Consider the following 16048-nt stretch of genomic DNA (forward strand, 5'->3'; position numbering starts at 1 on the left):
TGCATTTTACACACCAACAGAAGCTTTTTCCAGCAATTTTTCAATTATTGCATTGTGAGCCCTCCAAGAAAAGTAACGATTCTGGCTCACGGAGCCCAAAGTTACCAAGTAAAGGGAACAGGGTGTTCACAAGTTTGCAAGCAGTCCTTTGAAATGTACCATAGGCAGTATCCTAGATAGTTCTGGAAGAACACGGGTTTGAAGAGGTCCTTTCCTTCCTTCACAAAGATTTGTAAACTTTCTGTATGGGCCTTGGACCACTTTCTCAGTCTGATGAAACCTGTGGACCCTTTTTCAAAAGAGTTTCTTTTCTTTAATATACAATATACAAGGAAGCGAATGACATTAAAATATAGTTATCCAAATATTTTTAAAAACAACTTTGCAACATGGTAATATAATTCCCTTTTTCTTAATTACCGGAAGTCACAGGTTTGTTTAATGCCACTGTGTTTGCCTACATTTCTAGTACCAGGAAATGCTAAATTTCAGTTACAGGTTATTGAAAATAAAGATGTACATTTTCCCCACCCAAATTCACAGACCCCCTGAAATTCTATGCACTGCCCGAAACCACACTAAAGGCAGGATGAAGTTCAGGACCTTCTGACCCAGGGCTAAGTTGAGGGGCAGTGGGCCAGGGATTCACTACACCCTCACTTTATTGTGAAACCTTGGAAAAGCTAGTGTTTTCTCTCCTCCTATCCCGACGCCTTGGAAACGTTTTGTAAAGCAATTTGAAACCACATCCTTTTCCACGACAATCCTGATGGCTACATGTCCAAAGATTAATAAAGACCTTTGATGTACTTCTTCAACAACTGGAATCATTGTTGCCGAACACAGAGTCAGTTAATGGACTAATTCTGAATTTTAATGAGGATCTTGTTCCAGTTGCCCTGGGTTGGTTCGAGCTCTGGTTGGAGTTAAGATTTCTCTTTGCAGCGGCTGCCCAGGGAGGGTCCGTGTTCCCCTCACTCTTGCATTTTGGATACACACCGGCTCAGAGGCGACCTGGCACACACACACATCCCCTCTCGGGTCCTCACGGGGGAGCTGTCATCTTGCAACCACATAGTCATCACATGCCATTACAGGGGCAACCCGGCAGGCGGGCCCCTCTCCCAAGGCCGCCCAGCCCCCCGCGCAACCCTGGCCAGGCTGTGGCGCCGACACACAGCAGCCAGCCCAGGCCGGGTCTCAGTCTATCTGCAGGGGAGCGGGAAGCGAGCTCGCCCACGCCCACGCCCACGCCCACGCCCCCCGCACTCCCGGGCGCACACTCGGGCGAACACCCCTGCGCGCGCACGCCACCACACAAGGGCGCACGCACACCACAGTCGGGCCAGGGATAGCCGTGTCGGCGGCAGCCCCGCGTGGTCCCGGGCGCACAGCGGGTCCCCCCCGAGGGCGCCGCCGGCCGTCCTGCCCCGCCCCGCCCCGCCCCCCGAACCGCGGAGCAGGGCGCCCAGTGGGCTGCAAAGTTTCGCCGCGCGAATCCACTGGGGCGTCGCGTCGGCTCAGATTTGGCTCGGCTCCACGGGGCTCCGGACGGCCGTGACCGCTGGCCTGCGGCTCGGGCGGCGCGGACGGACCTGCGCGCTCGCCTCCGGTGCCGCTCTACCCCGCGCCCTGCGAGGATCTCCGCACCCAGCGCCCCGCGCGCTCTCCCGCCACAGGGTCGGTCCGCAGTCGCCTGTGCGCCCGCGAGTTCTCGCCTGCTCCCCGGCTTCGACCCTCCTTCGCCGCCGCCACCCACCATGGCCCGTGGCGCTGTTGGGATGAGCCCGGGACGGCGGCCCCAACTGCTGCCTCTGTTGCTGCTGCTGCTGCTGCTCCAAGACGCGGGCGGCAGCCACCCGGCCCCCGCCCGGTCCTCCTCTCCTGCAGCCTCTGATGGCCTGCCTGGGATCAAGGACCCCTGGCGGTCCCTGGGGGATGCGGCCACCACTCTGGGTCCCGGCGCCCAAGACATGGTCGCTGTCCACATGCTCCGGCTTTATGAGAAATACAGTCGGAGGGGCGCGAGGCCAGGAGGGGGCAACACGGTTCGCAGCTTCCGGGCCCGGCTGGGTAAGTAGAGGGGGCCCCGGGCACCCCCTCTTCTCATACTCCCCCTTCCTCACTTATTCATCCTCCCCTGCCACTGCACCCGCTTTGCCTTTTCCTTCTAGTCATAGACTCGTTCATTCATTCACTATTCAGCAGGCACTCTATGCCAGGCACGGAGTCTCCAATGGAGACACTGGAGTGGCAGTGACACAGAGTTCCTGCCCCTAGGGTGCTGCCAAGGCAGGGAGGGTGTCACATTTGTGTAGACATAGGCCTCCCCGTACACAGAGGTTTAAGCATAGAGTGGAGATAGTACTGGGCTCGGGAAGCTCATGGAAGTTCGGATCTATGTCGTAAGGGTGAGCTGTGTTGGCTCTTGACAGATGAGAAGGCTCTTGGCACTGAGTGGGTCCGGTCAGGTGGGCATAAGGCAGTCCTGATACTGCCAGACACTGGGCCCAGGCAGAGGACATGAAGCTCTGGCTGGGGCACATGGTGGCTTGGGTGGCTGGGCAGAGTGCACTGAGAAGGGCCTTGGGTGCCTTGTCTTGCGTACACACAACTGAAGCCTGCACGAATTGCAGCACTAACATAAAATGTTCAGACCCCAGGGCTTTGAGGAAGGGTCCAGAAGCTTGGGCAGTGGGGGCATCCTACTCCCCTCCCACCTTTGCCCCACCTGGACAGATCCTTTCCCCTCTCCTCATGCCTTGGATGGGGCTGGACAGAGGCCACTTACAGAGCCCTCCCTGCTCTGCACTGAGAGCACTTCCGGGCTCCAGCCTCAGCTGTCTGCCAGCCCCGGCTGCGCTACCACTCCAGGCCCTTGGCGAGGGGACAGGAGGTGCAGCCTGGGGGCAGGGGTGGCGGGAAAACCCTGGTTGTCATGGAGACCACTCATGGTCACAGAATGCCGTTCCAGAAAATGTGGGTAGGGGTCCCTGCAGCCCTTGTCGGGGAGAAAACCATTTATCAGGAGAAAGACTGTTGGTCTCTGGGGCCCCCTCCTGAGGGGGAGGGGAGGAAGCCCAGCACTGGGGCCAGACAGTCTGGATCAGGTCAGCCACCTGTTGATTGCCGGTTGTGTGACTCAAAGTAACATCCGTGGGTTCAAAGCCAGACCTGGGAAGCTGGGCCTTGTATAACTGTGTACTGGGGAGTACCTGCCACAGAGAGGCCTGTCCCCGCATCGTCCGCTGAGTAGATCGCTTGGTCAGTGATTCTGGGCTCACGCCAACCAGATCTAACTCCATCCTCCCCCGTACTTCTTATTCACCACATGGAGTCCATTTCTGGAGCATCATTATTAAGTTGAGCCACTCAAGAATTAGCTAGCATAAACGTGACCTCGGGCGGATCACTAAAGCTCTGTGGGCTTTAGTGTACTCATCTACAAAATGGGCAGGTCATGCCAGTATCTTTCCTGTGAGGTGGCCCAGAGCCCAGCACTGGCCAGATGAGGTATTTATTGGTGTGTGTTGTTTCCATGGGAATATAAAGCATTTGTGTTCATGTAGGTGAAGACTTGACCTTGCATCCACTGACTCAGTCCTCAAAGCCTTGTAGTTGAGGAAAGCAAGGCCAGCAAGGCCACTGCTGCATCAGGGGTGAGCGTGTCCACTGAGCACACCCACGGCCACGGCTGCAGCCCTGCATGGTCTTGTCTTTCCACTTCCACAGAAAGGGGGCAGTAGAAGTAACAGTGAAGCATTGGAAGTTAGCACAGAGCAGGACTTGGAGACTTACTTCAAATCCAGCCCTCCCATTTTATAGATAAAGAAACTGAGGCTGAGGTAGGGGGCGGTTCACAGTGGCACCTCCCATCTGCTGTCCCCACTGCTAGCACCCTCTTCCCACCTTCAGCAGAACTAAACCCAGGACTTAGGAGACAGAGGGCAGAACAGACAGTTCTCTGGGAGATCAGAATTATTCTGGACCAGTGTGCGACTGTCTAACAAATCCAGCACGCTTATTCAGAACTGTTTGACAGCCATGAATACCAGCCCCAGCTAGCTCCACCAGCCTTACCTCTCTAGGCATGGGTTTCCTGTGCACACGGTGGGGAAGTGAAGATTCGGTGGGACGAGGTGGGTTTGTGCCTGACCTAGCGTAGCCCCAGGCAGTTTGGTTTCTCATCCCCCTTCCTCGATTTCACACCCAGCCCCTTGCCAGCCCTCAGAGATGCCTGCTTTGTGACTCAGCCATCCAGCTGTGAGCCTGGGCAGGGCCCCTCATCTTTGGGTGAGGTGGCACAAATATGAGGGCTTTACCTCCAGCCCTGGAACATACCGGTACCATCTTGTGGCCTGATTGTGGCCTCTGCAACCCCAGTGCTGCAAACACATCCCTCCTTGCAATGGAACCGTGTTCCTCGCCAGCCCCCAGGCAACACAGCTCAAGTTCGGAGTGTGGGCTGTGAGCCGGACTGGTAAGGTCTAAGTCCTGAGTCTGTGATGAGGGTAAGGGACTAAACTTGCCCACAACTCGGGTTTTGTTTTTCACGTCTAAAATGGGACTAGTAAGGCTCCCTTCCTTATACGGTTTTTAAAAATGAACTGAGGTATGTCAAGTGCTTAAGACAGTGCCTGGCACATATGTCAGTAATTTATTAGTTGCTACTATTATTACTTCAGCCACCCCTTCCTCTCTCCCTCCCATTGCTCCCTGAAGTGTGTCTTGTTCCCTATTAAGCCTACAGCAGTGGAAAGAGTTTCTGAGCCTGACGCTAAGGGTCAAGGTTAGCTGTTCTCCACCTCCAGCCCCCCAAACAACTTGTGTTTAAATCTAAGCTTTTCCACTGACCTGTGTGAAATTGGGCAAGTTACCTAACCTCTCTGAGCTTGATTCTTCATCTTTAAATGAGACGAATAAAACGTACCTATCCTCCAACAATGCCAAATGTCACGTTCATCTCAGTTCTCCTAAGCACTTCATTAGGTGGCAGGAGCTGTAAGTTCAGAGGATACAAAGATGCAGACACTGGTCCAGAAAAATGCAGGAGCTGGTGGGTCAGGTAGAAGTACAGTGCAGTGAGAAGGGGCTGTGGGTGTGTTTCGGGGGCCAAGGGACCTGATGACACAGACTCAGCAGGGAGAGGCCCGGTGGGGAGGGGCCAGGGAAAGGCAAGGGAAGAGGGGGGAAGAAGAGAGGAGAGATGCAAGTCGGGGGAGAAGAGAGACAGGGCATGAAATAAATTTGTACTTACCTGGAAATCATAGAAAATCACAGTAAAGGAAAGAATTTGTTCCTAATCACAAACCTGAGTTAATATTTTAGTGGAATATATATATTATATATATATTGTGGTAATATATATATGTATAAATGGTATATATATTATGGTAATATGGTAATATATATATGGTATATATATAAAATGGTAATATAATAGATATATTACCATAATATATATGTGGTAATTTGTATAGTTTTTACTCTAATAAGATCATATCTGTAACATGCAGGTAAGAGATGCTATATACTGATTTTAAGTTACCGTTTTCCCATTACTGGTCATCCCGAATTGTTTTTAATGCCTGTTGGCCATTTACAATGTTTCCTATGGAAATGGCTTCCTCCTTGGTGGGGTTCTTGACTTTTTCTTACTGATTTGTAGAAGCTATTTTGTGTGGTAAGGATATTGACTTTTCATCTATAATAGATGATTTCTTTGCAAAGTGTGAGTGTGATGTGAAGGATGACAGTGATCTGGGGCAACAGTAGCAGTCGCGGAGGGGCCACGGGTAAGGACGGTGGTGGAGGGCTGTGGAGTTCAGGATGGCTGTGGAGAAACAGGACACAAAGCCAGTAGGAATTGCGGTTAGTTAGACATAGGAGGAGAGAGGCTGTGAGCCTCTCTGGCTCTTTCTAGAGGTGTGGACAGGACGACGTTGGCGGGGGGGCGAGGTGGAACAAGGACATGGTGCTCTGGGTGTAGCAATAGTTGGTGACACGGCACAGCCAGTATGTTCTGAGCATGTGGGGTGCCAGGCACCATGCCGTGAGCTCTGCAGAGATGATCTTACAACTTTGGGAAGTGCCTACAAATATTCTGCCCAGCTTACAGGTGCAGAAACTGAGGCACAGAGAGGCTCTATGATTTGCCTAGGGCTCCACAGCTGGTAAGTGAGGCAAGCCCGATTTCCTCTGGGGCCTGCCTGAAAAGAGATGCTTAATGCATGTTCGTTCTCTTCCCTCTGTGTGGCGCCGCTGGCTGGCCCATGGCTTCCTGCCTCTATCTTCCATTGGTGCTTCGGCCCCACAGTCTCACTCTGGTCTCCCCGATGGCTGTTTCCAGGGCAGTGGATGAAGGGACAGATCTCCCATGTGGCTTGGGTTCTTTTCCTATATGGCAGAGCTGTCTGAAGGTCCTCTTGTCCTGAAGGTTGGATAGCAGGATGCCTGGGGGAACCCTCCGGCTAGAGCCACCTCTTCCCCCCACCCCAGTCCCATCCCTACTACCCTCAGGAAGGAGGCTGAGTGCCCACAAAGTGGACCCAGTTAGAGTTCTGAGATTTCAGAAACTCCAAGTAGAGGCTGGCTTGTCTAAACAAAGTCAGTCCCTTCTTTCTCAGAGAAGCAGAACTCCAAAACATCCCAATAGTGACTTGTGTTTGCAAAACATTTTGCAGGTCCACAGGACATGGTGTTTGTTACGTTTGCTGTTGGGTAGATCACCATTCTATCTAGAGTACACAGGTGGGCATGGCCTTGGGGTCAGACAGCCCTGGGTGCGTGCCCCTGGCCTGGCCCTTACCAGCTGTGTGACTGTAGGCAAGTGAGATACCCTTTCTGAAGCTCCATCTTCTTCCAGAGAGTGAATGACCCATCTGCCCTCCTCTTTGTGAAAATGTGGCATCAAACATGCATACATGCCTGGAGCCGGGACCTCCATAATTGGTAAACGTGATTATTCCTCTTTCAAAGACGAGAAACCTGAAGCTCAAGCGGGAGTAGGACAAAGATCCTGCTGCCCAGTGTCTCTGGGGTGGGGTGGGGGGGGATTTGTATCATCAGCTCTGTCTTCCCAGAGCATGAGGTTTTCTGGATTTCTTTCAGGATGTGTTTGCTGAACCCAGGGCAGCAGGCCAGGAATCACCCTTTGTCAGCTGAAGCAGACAGATCTAGCAAAGACCCTACCCTCCCCCGGTCATTCAGCACGTACTTCTGAGCAGAAGTTTGAGCAGAGACCAGAAGGGAAGAGGAAGCGGTGCCTGATGCAGGAGCCGTCGTGGCCAAAGACACAGCCGAGGCAAAGCCTAGAGAGGGGAAGCTTCGTGTTGGAAGGGCCAGAAGCCAGAGTGACTGGGGCAGAGACGGGGGTGGGGAGGGAGGCAGGCCAGGTCAAGCAAGGCCTCTACAAGGGGTTCAGTGTTGTTTTAGGGACAGTGGAGGACTCTGAGCAGGGCAGTGACCTGTGAATAAATGCCCGGGGCCTCCCCTGGGCAGCGCTCTGCAAGCTGTGACAGAGAAGCAGATGGCGTCATCATGGTGGCCTGTCTATCTCATCCCTAGGCTGAGCCCTTCTGACCACCTTTTCCAGGACCCCTGTCAGCCCAACACTTAGCCCAGAGTAGGTGTTTCCCAAATGTTTACTGAGAAAGGGAGGGAAGCACGGAGGGACAGAAGCAAGAGAAAGGAAAAGAAGGACATAAATGAGGGAGAAAGGAAGGAGAAAGGAAGAGGAGGAGGAAGGAACTTTCCTTGCTGACCAGGAGATATGGCACCAGCGGGGGTCACAGGAAACAAGAAGTTCTCTTGGGGGCTCGCCTTTGAGGCCCGGGCTCATCCAAGCCGGGAGACTTCACCTGGGTTCCCCTTCTCTCAGCCACAGCCCAGAGCCGCCTGCACTACATGCATGCAGGCACAGTGCATGAGCAGAGAGCAGAGCCAGCCTTCACGGGACTGGCCACCCCGTCCCCACCCCACAGATCCCAGCAGGGCGAGTCTTCAGGCAGCAGGCTGCCCCATGAGGGAAAAGCTCCCAGTGGCCAAGGGTGCTTACTCCAAACGGAGGAAGGACTCCTGTCCGGAGTGGGATCGATCAGGCTGTGTGACCTCAAAGGTCCCTCCCACTCTCTGTGGTTCTGGGTCCTAAGAGAGGGCCTGCATTTGCCGTCCCTCTCCTGCATGCTGGGCAGAAATACCAGCCCTCCGGGGCGCCTGGGTGGCTTAGTCGCTTAAGCGTCCGGCTTTCGCTTAGGTCATGATCTCGCGGTTCGTGGGTTCGAGCCCCACGTTGGGCTCTGTGCTGACTGCCAGCTCAGAGCCTGGAGCCTGTTTCAGTCTGTGACTCCCTCTCTCTCTGACCCTCCCCTGCTCACGCTGTCTCTCTCTCTCTCCTAGAAATAAAAAAAATTAATTAATTAATTAAAAAAAAACAAATATCAGCCCTCCTCTGAGGCACTTGTTGCTCCTCGGGGGCGGGCCTTCCAGCACCTTCCTTGAGCCACACCTGTCGCAGGCCAAAGCTGCTGGCCCCGCCGCGGTGGTCACAGTCCACCTTCTTCATAGACCTTGTAGTCCCTTAGCTCACCACTGGGAGGGAGGCTGAGGTGCTGTTCTCTGGGGAGGCCCATCTCTGTCCTCCCGGCCTGCTGTGCTCTTCCTCCCCAAAGGCCATAAGTTCCTAGGCCAGAGATGCTCGCTTCCTACTGCAGTGAGCAAGCTCCTTGGAAAGAGTCCAAAATGTCTGTCCTCGAGCCGCTTAAGCGTTTCCCGGTGAAGATTCTGCACCAGAACAGTAGATTCAAATTGGATAAAAAAAAAACCAAAAAACAAAAAAACTTTCTCTGCCTTGTGAGCTGGGTTACAAGTCAGATAATTTGGATCATTGAGGGGATGCTGAGTTGGTGTAGGAGTTGCTGGCTTGTTCTGCCAGCCTTGCTGTTCAGATGGAAGTAGGAGGGAACCACATTTCGGGGCTCCTCCTTGGTGCCTGGCGCACTACATATGCTCCTTATTTAATCCTGCAGGGAATTATGTGAGATAGAGACCCCGCTGTCTGTCCTAGGCGGATGAGCTTGGGGTGGTCCTGACACAGCCTGGGGGCCTGGTTCCTGTGGCCTTTTCTAGGCTGGTGGATGAGGGGGCTGCATTGTTGGTGAGCTTGCCCCCTACCCACACATCAACCCTAGAGTCACAAACCTGCCTGACGGTTAGAATCCCCTACCTAGGGTGTGGATTATAGCACAAATTCCTTGGCCCACTATCCCTGACCCTCTGCACCAGCGTCTCCAGGGGAGGAAAGCAGAGATCAGGAAGTCGGGGAAATGCAGAACTGGAGCCCATAACACTCACGGCTGCAGTGTCCAGAGAAGCCAAGTTTAAATGGCCATCAAGGTCCCCTGCATGGCTCCTTATGTGTGGAGCATGTTGAAAGGCTGCCACTTTTCTCCTGTGGGTTTGCTCTGAGGGTCCAATGGGGGGGGGTCTTTAGAATGTCATCTAAATCTTGATTGACGTCTATCAGGCCCTCTATGGCTAAGCTTTCCCCTTCCTTCCTCTTTCTCTCATCATTCCTTAAGAGTATGTGACAATTCCCAATCGAATTATACCTTCTTCTTAATAGAAGGAAATAATCGTAAACTGAAGATTTTAGTTAAAAAAAAAACCCAAGCTGATTCTGTGGATGCAGTTGTTAGAGAAGCTAAGGACCTGACACATGCCCTTTGGGCCCAGTGTCCCTGCACACACACACACACACACACACACACATACACACATACTCCCAAGCTTGGGAGCTCTGTCCCTCCGGCAGCTTTACCCAGAAGTATTTACAAACAGACAGGCACCCAGCATCAGGAAGTAGAGCAGTGGGAGGGAGGCAGCCAACCTGGCAGTTCTGGTGTCCCACCAGCCTGCACTATCACAGTGAGGCCTTGGGAATGATCCCTCCCTCCTATGGAACCTTCCAGAGGACACAGCCATTCAGAGGACTCATGCTGCCTGATCTTGGGGCAGCTTCCTGGGGCCACTGACGAGGCCGTTCTGCCCTGTGGCCCTAGGGTACACCTATTAGAACCAAGTGAGAAGGAAGAGGTACCTGGCAGCCTGAGGGGTGCAGGGACCAGAACATTCTCGAGCTGCAAATGCAACGTTTGAGGAACCCCATTCCTTATCATGATCTGGGCCTCTGGAGAGCAACTTGGTCTTTGGGGATTCTGTTGGGTGATTTTGTGCAACCCAGATATTGCCGTTTCTTTGTAAAACAGCTTTAAAAACCCTTGGGCAAAACTAATAGAAGACGCCCAAACAGCTGTGCCCTGGAGCCTAGTTTTCCTCAGAAAGCACTTGGAATGCAAGGAAAAGAAAGTAAGAGGTGTTCTATTTCGTTCACCTCGTTAGGAAGAACGGCTGCACTTGATATATGTGAAATAGAGGCAGGCAGCCTGGGCAGATACAGGAGGGCAGCTGTCAGCAGGGCTTGGACCCAACCCAACCTATCCCAGAAACCTGATTCCACTGTCTGTCCTCCACGAGATGTCAGTGACGTTTGTCATTTGTTCATTGAGAGGCACTGGAGTGCACGGAGAGGAGGCATGTGCTTTAGGGCCCCGCAGGCCTGAGCCCCTATCCCGTCTGCCACTTTTTCCTTTGGGTAATGGGGTATTGATAGTCCCCAATCACTCTGACCTCAATTCTTCATCCATTCATTGAGAATAAGTAAGGGCCCCTCCTCAGTTTACTGTGAGGATTACAGGAGGTGAGGAAAGCCTGGCTGGCCTGGAGGTGCTCCCTCAATGGGCATTCTTCCTACATCCCGGCCCTGGGAGGGAGACCCAGTGAGCACAGGGACCTATCTAAGATCCTGACCCACTATGGTCTGTCCTTCCCTCACAGAAGTGGTCGACCAGAAGGCTGTGTATTTCTTCAACCTGACTTCTATTCAGGATTCAGAAATGATCCTCACGGCCACATTCCACTTCTACTCAGAACCTCGGTGGCCCCGGGCACGAGAGGCCCCGTGCAAGCAGCGGGCCAAGAATGTGTCCTGCCGCCTGCTGCCCCTGGGCCTGCCGGCTCGCCAGCACCTGCTCTTCCGCAGCCTCTCGCAGAACGCGGCCACGCAGGGGCTGCTCCGCGGGGCTGTGGCCCTGGCACCCCTACCACGGGGCCTGTGGCAGGCCAAGGACATCTCCCCCATCGTCAAGGCAGCCCGCCAAGATGGCGAGTTGATCCTCTCTGCCCAGCTGGATCCAGGGGAGAAGGCCCCAGGGGTGTCCAGGCCCAGCCCCCACGCGCCCTACATCCTCATCTACGCTGACGACCTGGCCATCTCGGAGCCTAACAGTGTGGCAGTGACACTGCAAAGATATGACCCCTTCCAGGCTGGGGACCCGGAGCCTGGCACAGCCCCCAACAGCTCGGCAGACCCCCGCGTGCGCCGGGCCACTCAGGCCACCGGACCCCTCCAGGACAACGAGCTGCCAGGGCTGGACGAGAGGCCGGGGCACGCCTCCCACTCCCAGCACTATCACCAGCACGAACTGTGGCCCGGCCCCTTCCAGGCGCTGAAGCCACGGCCAGGGCGCAAGGACCGCAGGAAGAAGGGCCCAGATGTGTTCATGGCCTCCTCGAGGGTGCTGGTCTTCGACGAGAAGACGATGCAGAAAGCCCGCAGGAAGCAGTGGGCCGAGCCGAGGGTGTGCTCCCGCAGGTATCTGAAGGTGGACTTCGCAGACATCGGGTGGAACGAATGGATCATCTTGCCGAAATCCTTTGACGCCTACTACTGCGCCGGCGTGTGCGAGTTCCCCATGCCCAAGGTAGGCTGTGTCTCAGTAACACTGCTGCGTCCAGCCCCTTATCTGGCTGTGATTCTAGGCATTGCCCTTCCGGCAAGCCCCTCTGCCCTGTGACCCGCTTTCTGTCTGTAAAATGGGGATTAAAACACCTCCCGTCTATTCAGGGTAGGGAACAGGTAGGCAGAGGTCCCAGAGCAAAGCCTGGCAGGTGAATACAGGACACAGATGGACGTGGTTTAGTTGTGCTTTTGAAAGTGCTGACTTAGTTGAATTTGAATTTTATTTTATTTTTTAATGTTTATTTATTTTTGAGAGAGAGAGAGAGAGAAAGTACTAGAGGAAGAAGAGCAGAGAGAGAGGGAGACACAGAATCCAAAACAGACTCCAGGGGGCTGGAACTCAGGAACGGTGAGATCATGGCCTGAGCTGAAGTCGGAAGCTTAACCGACTGAGCCACCCAGGCACCCCTGAGTTTGAATTTCACATCAGAACATTTCTCCTTTCGAAAAGGAGAACCCATCTCCTTAGGTGTGTGTTCCCACATAGCAACTGCCTTACAAGGGTCGAGTACATGCTGCCCCCCTGTAGACAGGCCAGGCCGTGGAAGCCCCTTCCTCACCAAGGCTCTCATTTCTGTTCCTGGCCTGGAACTCAGGGTGTTGGCATCTGTGATCAGCAGCATTGGCCTCCGTTGGCTTCCTGTGTGGATTGTCCGCTCCCTGCCTCCCACTCAGGGTAGGGACCCACGAGGCAACTAGCTCTCACTGGGCACAAGTCCGCAGGAAACACCACATGAGGCTGTTCTAGCCATTATAGCTGCCCTGGGGTTCCAGAATCTCACCTTTCCCACAGTCTGGGTTGTGGCTCTGTCCATCCAGCTCCTCACAGACAGAGCTGTGGTGGGCTGGCTGCCAGCTGATGTCGCCCCTCCCCACAGAGTGCACACTTTCCCCCAGCTTAGCTCCTCTGCTGAGTTCCAGGTCATTCCTTCCCCTTCCAGAAAGGAAGTCAGTGCATAAATCCAATTTGAATGTAAATAAATCAGTCAGCTGGGAAATCCCAGCCACAGACCCAGGGCAGCATTAACCTGTTGGGGGAATTAAGAGGCTTTTCCTTAAATCCATGCATGTGCAGGAGAGAGGAGGGGAGGTGCCCAGCAGAGAGCCAGGCATTGCCCGGAAGAGCCCAGCACAGGCCTGACCAGAGACAGGATGAGCAGTCAGCAGGCTCCAGCTGGCTGACCCACTTGCTTATCAGTCTAGCTGACTGCCTGCCACCTTCCCTACAGCAGCAGCCTGAACCCACAAATCAGATGTCCCTCCCTGTACCCCCCCCCCCGCCCCCAACGCAAGGGGCCTTTCTCATCAACACATTCCTTTGGCCTGCAGTGAGCTGAAACTCCTGTGGCTCGGTCCTGTTTCTGTTGTTGGAGGTGCTTGAGAGCATTTTCTGTTTGTGGCTGAGACCCAGGCTCTTCTGGGTGTGTGATGCTCCCTGGGGCAGGAAAGAAACCCTGTGAGCCTCCTCCAACTTTCTCTGACTTTTGGCTGCTTCCTAACTGAGGGGTCTTGATCAGGTTACGCAGACACTTTAAGCTTCCACTTCCTCACCAGTAGAATTAGGGTAGTCCCAACCCATACGACTGATACTATGGCAAGATGGGGTGGTGAGGTGAAGCAGCCCCTGACCCCCCTCCCGCCCCGCCACAGTCACACCCTTCTGGGAAATATCCGTTTCCAGCCCCATTGTGCTGCCGCGCACACGCCCGCGGGCCTTCCCCTCCAGTGCTGAGAACACGCTCTCACCAGAAGCATGTCTGAACTCCTCGGACTGTGAAATCTGGGCAGCTGTGGCCCAAGCAGGACAGCTGGGCATCGCCCTCCGGAGAACTCCTGCCCAGTTCTAGGAGCTCTTGGGGATGAGCAATCCGCAGGTGCCCCCAAGTGGCCAGTGCCGTGAAGGGACGTGTCTTCCCTCCGGGAGACCCAAGCGGCAGGAAGGCCCGAGGCTCTTGCGCGTCTTCCTGGGACTCAGTCTGTGGCTGCCTTCAGAGGAAATGTGTGCCCAGCCCCGGAAAGTCATCTTTTCTCCTGGTTCGACACCTTTTCTGTGGCCTCCACCGAGGACACTCAGATGGCACAGTGGGTGGGTGAGGGCAGAGCGCCTAGGTAACCGTGCCCTTTCCTGCCTTGCAGATGGTCCGCCCATCCAACCACGCCACCATCCAGAGCATCGTCAGGGCCGTGGGCATCGTGCCGGGCATCCCAGAGCCTTGCTGCGTTCCCGACAAGATGAACTCTCTTGGGGTCCTCTTCCTGGACGAGAACCGGAACATGGTTCTGAAGGTGTACCCCAACATGTCTGTGGAGACCTGTGCCTGCCGGTAAGACGAGCCACTCTGGGTGGAAGGAAATCTCCCCCCCACCCCGCACCCAGCAGGGTAGCATCCTCAGGGCCTTCTGGGGTGAGGGCTTGATGAGGGATGCAGCTGTATATGCGGGGCAGAGCTCAGAGGCACCCTGGCTGGGTCCCAGAAAGATTGGCCCCCTGGGGCACATTCTGGAGTCTCTCATTGCGGATGACTTAGCCCCCCTACATGCCAATCCGAATCCCCTGGAGGAATCTGGGAATTGGCCTGAAGGCTGCCCATCGCCCACCCCCTCTGTTCTGAAGACCTGAAAGCCGAAAGTGTCCACTTTCAGTATTGGCTTTTGTGACCATCATCTCAAAACCTTGGGAGAAGACTGCAAACCTGAAGGCATCTGCTCTTTTCACAAGAAAGAGCCTCTGTTAAAACAGTCCGTTTACGACACTCTGGGCCACATTCTGATACTGGAAACTGGGGCCTAAATAATGATATAAACTTTCGATCTCCACTGCAAATGCTTTCACACAAGCCGTATGCACATATAACCCAACGTTGGTCTCTTTTCCTTAATATATATTTTATTTTAAAACAAAGAGGAGGGAGTGGACACCATTCCCCACGGAGGTAATCGTGCCGGTGAAGTGTGCATTGTTTAAACATGTTTATTGAATAACACATACAATAATATGTTGGAATACTAAGAAATAACCAAGATTTTTATATTTTTGTAAATTATACTTTCTATACTGTAGATTGTGTATGTTATGTGGTTTTATGGGACGCTAATAAATTAAAGGTACAGTGGTATCTTGAAAAACTGAATGTCACCCATTCCAACATGTGGAAGGATCCTTATCTATAAATAGGACATCTTGGGGGCTGCTAGGGACACAGCATCCTTTGGGAGCAGAGCCCCCCCACCCCCACCCCCAGGCCTCTTCACACCTCTATCCTGAGCTCCAGAAACCAGTCCCCTGCCCACCCACTTTTCCCCACAGGCGGCACCCTGGGCTCGTCCAGGCAGGACAGGGCCCCAGGCAGGCACAGTGGCCCCCAGGGCTTCCTCAGTCCTTAGCTTCAGAAGGGACACTGAGTGATTGAAAGGCATCTGAGACATTTAAAGGAACGTCTGTGGTTGCCTGGGTAGAGACCTCTTACTTGGGGTGGTTCAAGCAAGAGAGTCAATGGGAGGCAGTCAGGGGTGTCTCCTGAGGTCCAGGGGCTCCCGGGGAACTAGAAGGTCTGCTTCTCCCTGTGCGTGTTTGCAGAACAGCCGCCCTGCTTACTGTCAGCAGTCCCACTCTGCCAACATCCCCAAGCTGACACCACCTTACAACTATAGCAACTGAAGCTGATTGATCAGCATTGCTGAAGAAGAATCTAGGTCCAGGCTGGGGCAGGTGTATATCCCGTCCATCGGCTGGGACCTGAGAGGATGGCATGGCCCTAGTATTATTTGGAGGAGACGGAGATGCCACCAGCTAACCTCTGAGAGGGGACTTGGGAGGAGAAAAGAAACCCGAGGCGTCTGTCTTAGGCAGGCTCCTGAGCCCAGTGTGCCTGGGCAGGCGACGGATGAGGAAGTGCTCCCGGGAGAAACAGGTAAGGAAGGGGTGCAGCTGGTCAGGAGGCCAGGAAGCCAAGCACCCCAGATCCTGGATCTGGTGGGGAGCTCTGGAGCTTAATTACACCTCAGGGTTAGCCCGGCCTTGAGACGAAGGAGCCGGACATTCAGATCTCCTCTCCAGGCTGCTCCCAGGGGGAGATGGAAACTCGCCGTTCTCTGGCCTTCCGCACAGGCCTCCTGCAGAAGGCTGCACTGTCTGCAGCTGGAGGCAGAGCAGTGCCCAGAGCAGGTAGGTGAGGCGGTGTTGCAGGGCAC

General features: G+C 54.2%; 1 protein-coding gene across 1 annotated transcript; it reads left to right on the top strand.

The window, feature by feature from the left end:
- Positions 1-1760: 1760 nt before the first annotated feature.
- On the top strand, positions 1761-14941 carry GDF10 (growth differentiation factor 10). Its single transcript, XM_039233766.1, has 3 exons — positions 1761-2073; positions 10894-11819; positions 13994-14941. Exons 1-3 carry the CDS (start codon positions 1761-1763, stop codon positions 14183-14185), a joined length of 1431 nt encoding a protein of 476 aa, XP_039089697.1. The 3' UTR covers positions 14186-14941.
- The last annotated feature ends 1107 nt before the right edge of the window (positions 14942-16048 follow it).

Source organism: Hyaena hyaena, unplaced genomic scaffold (assembly GCF_003009895.1).
Source record: "Hyaena hyaena isolate Hyena2069 unplaced genomic scaffold, ASM300989v1 scaffold_78, whole genome shotgun sequence".
Taxonomy (NCBI): Eukaryota; Metazoa; Chordata; class Mammalia; order Carnivora; family Hyaenidae; genus Hyaena; species Hyaena hyaena.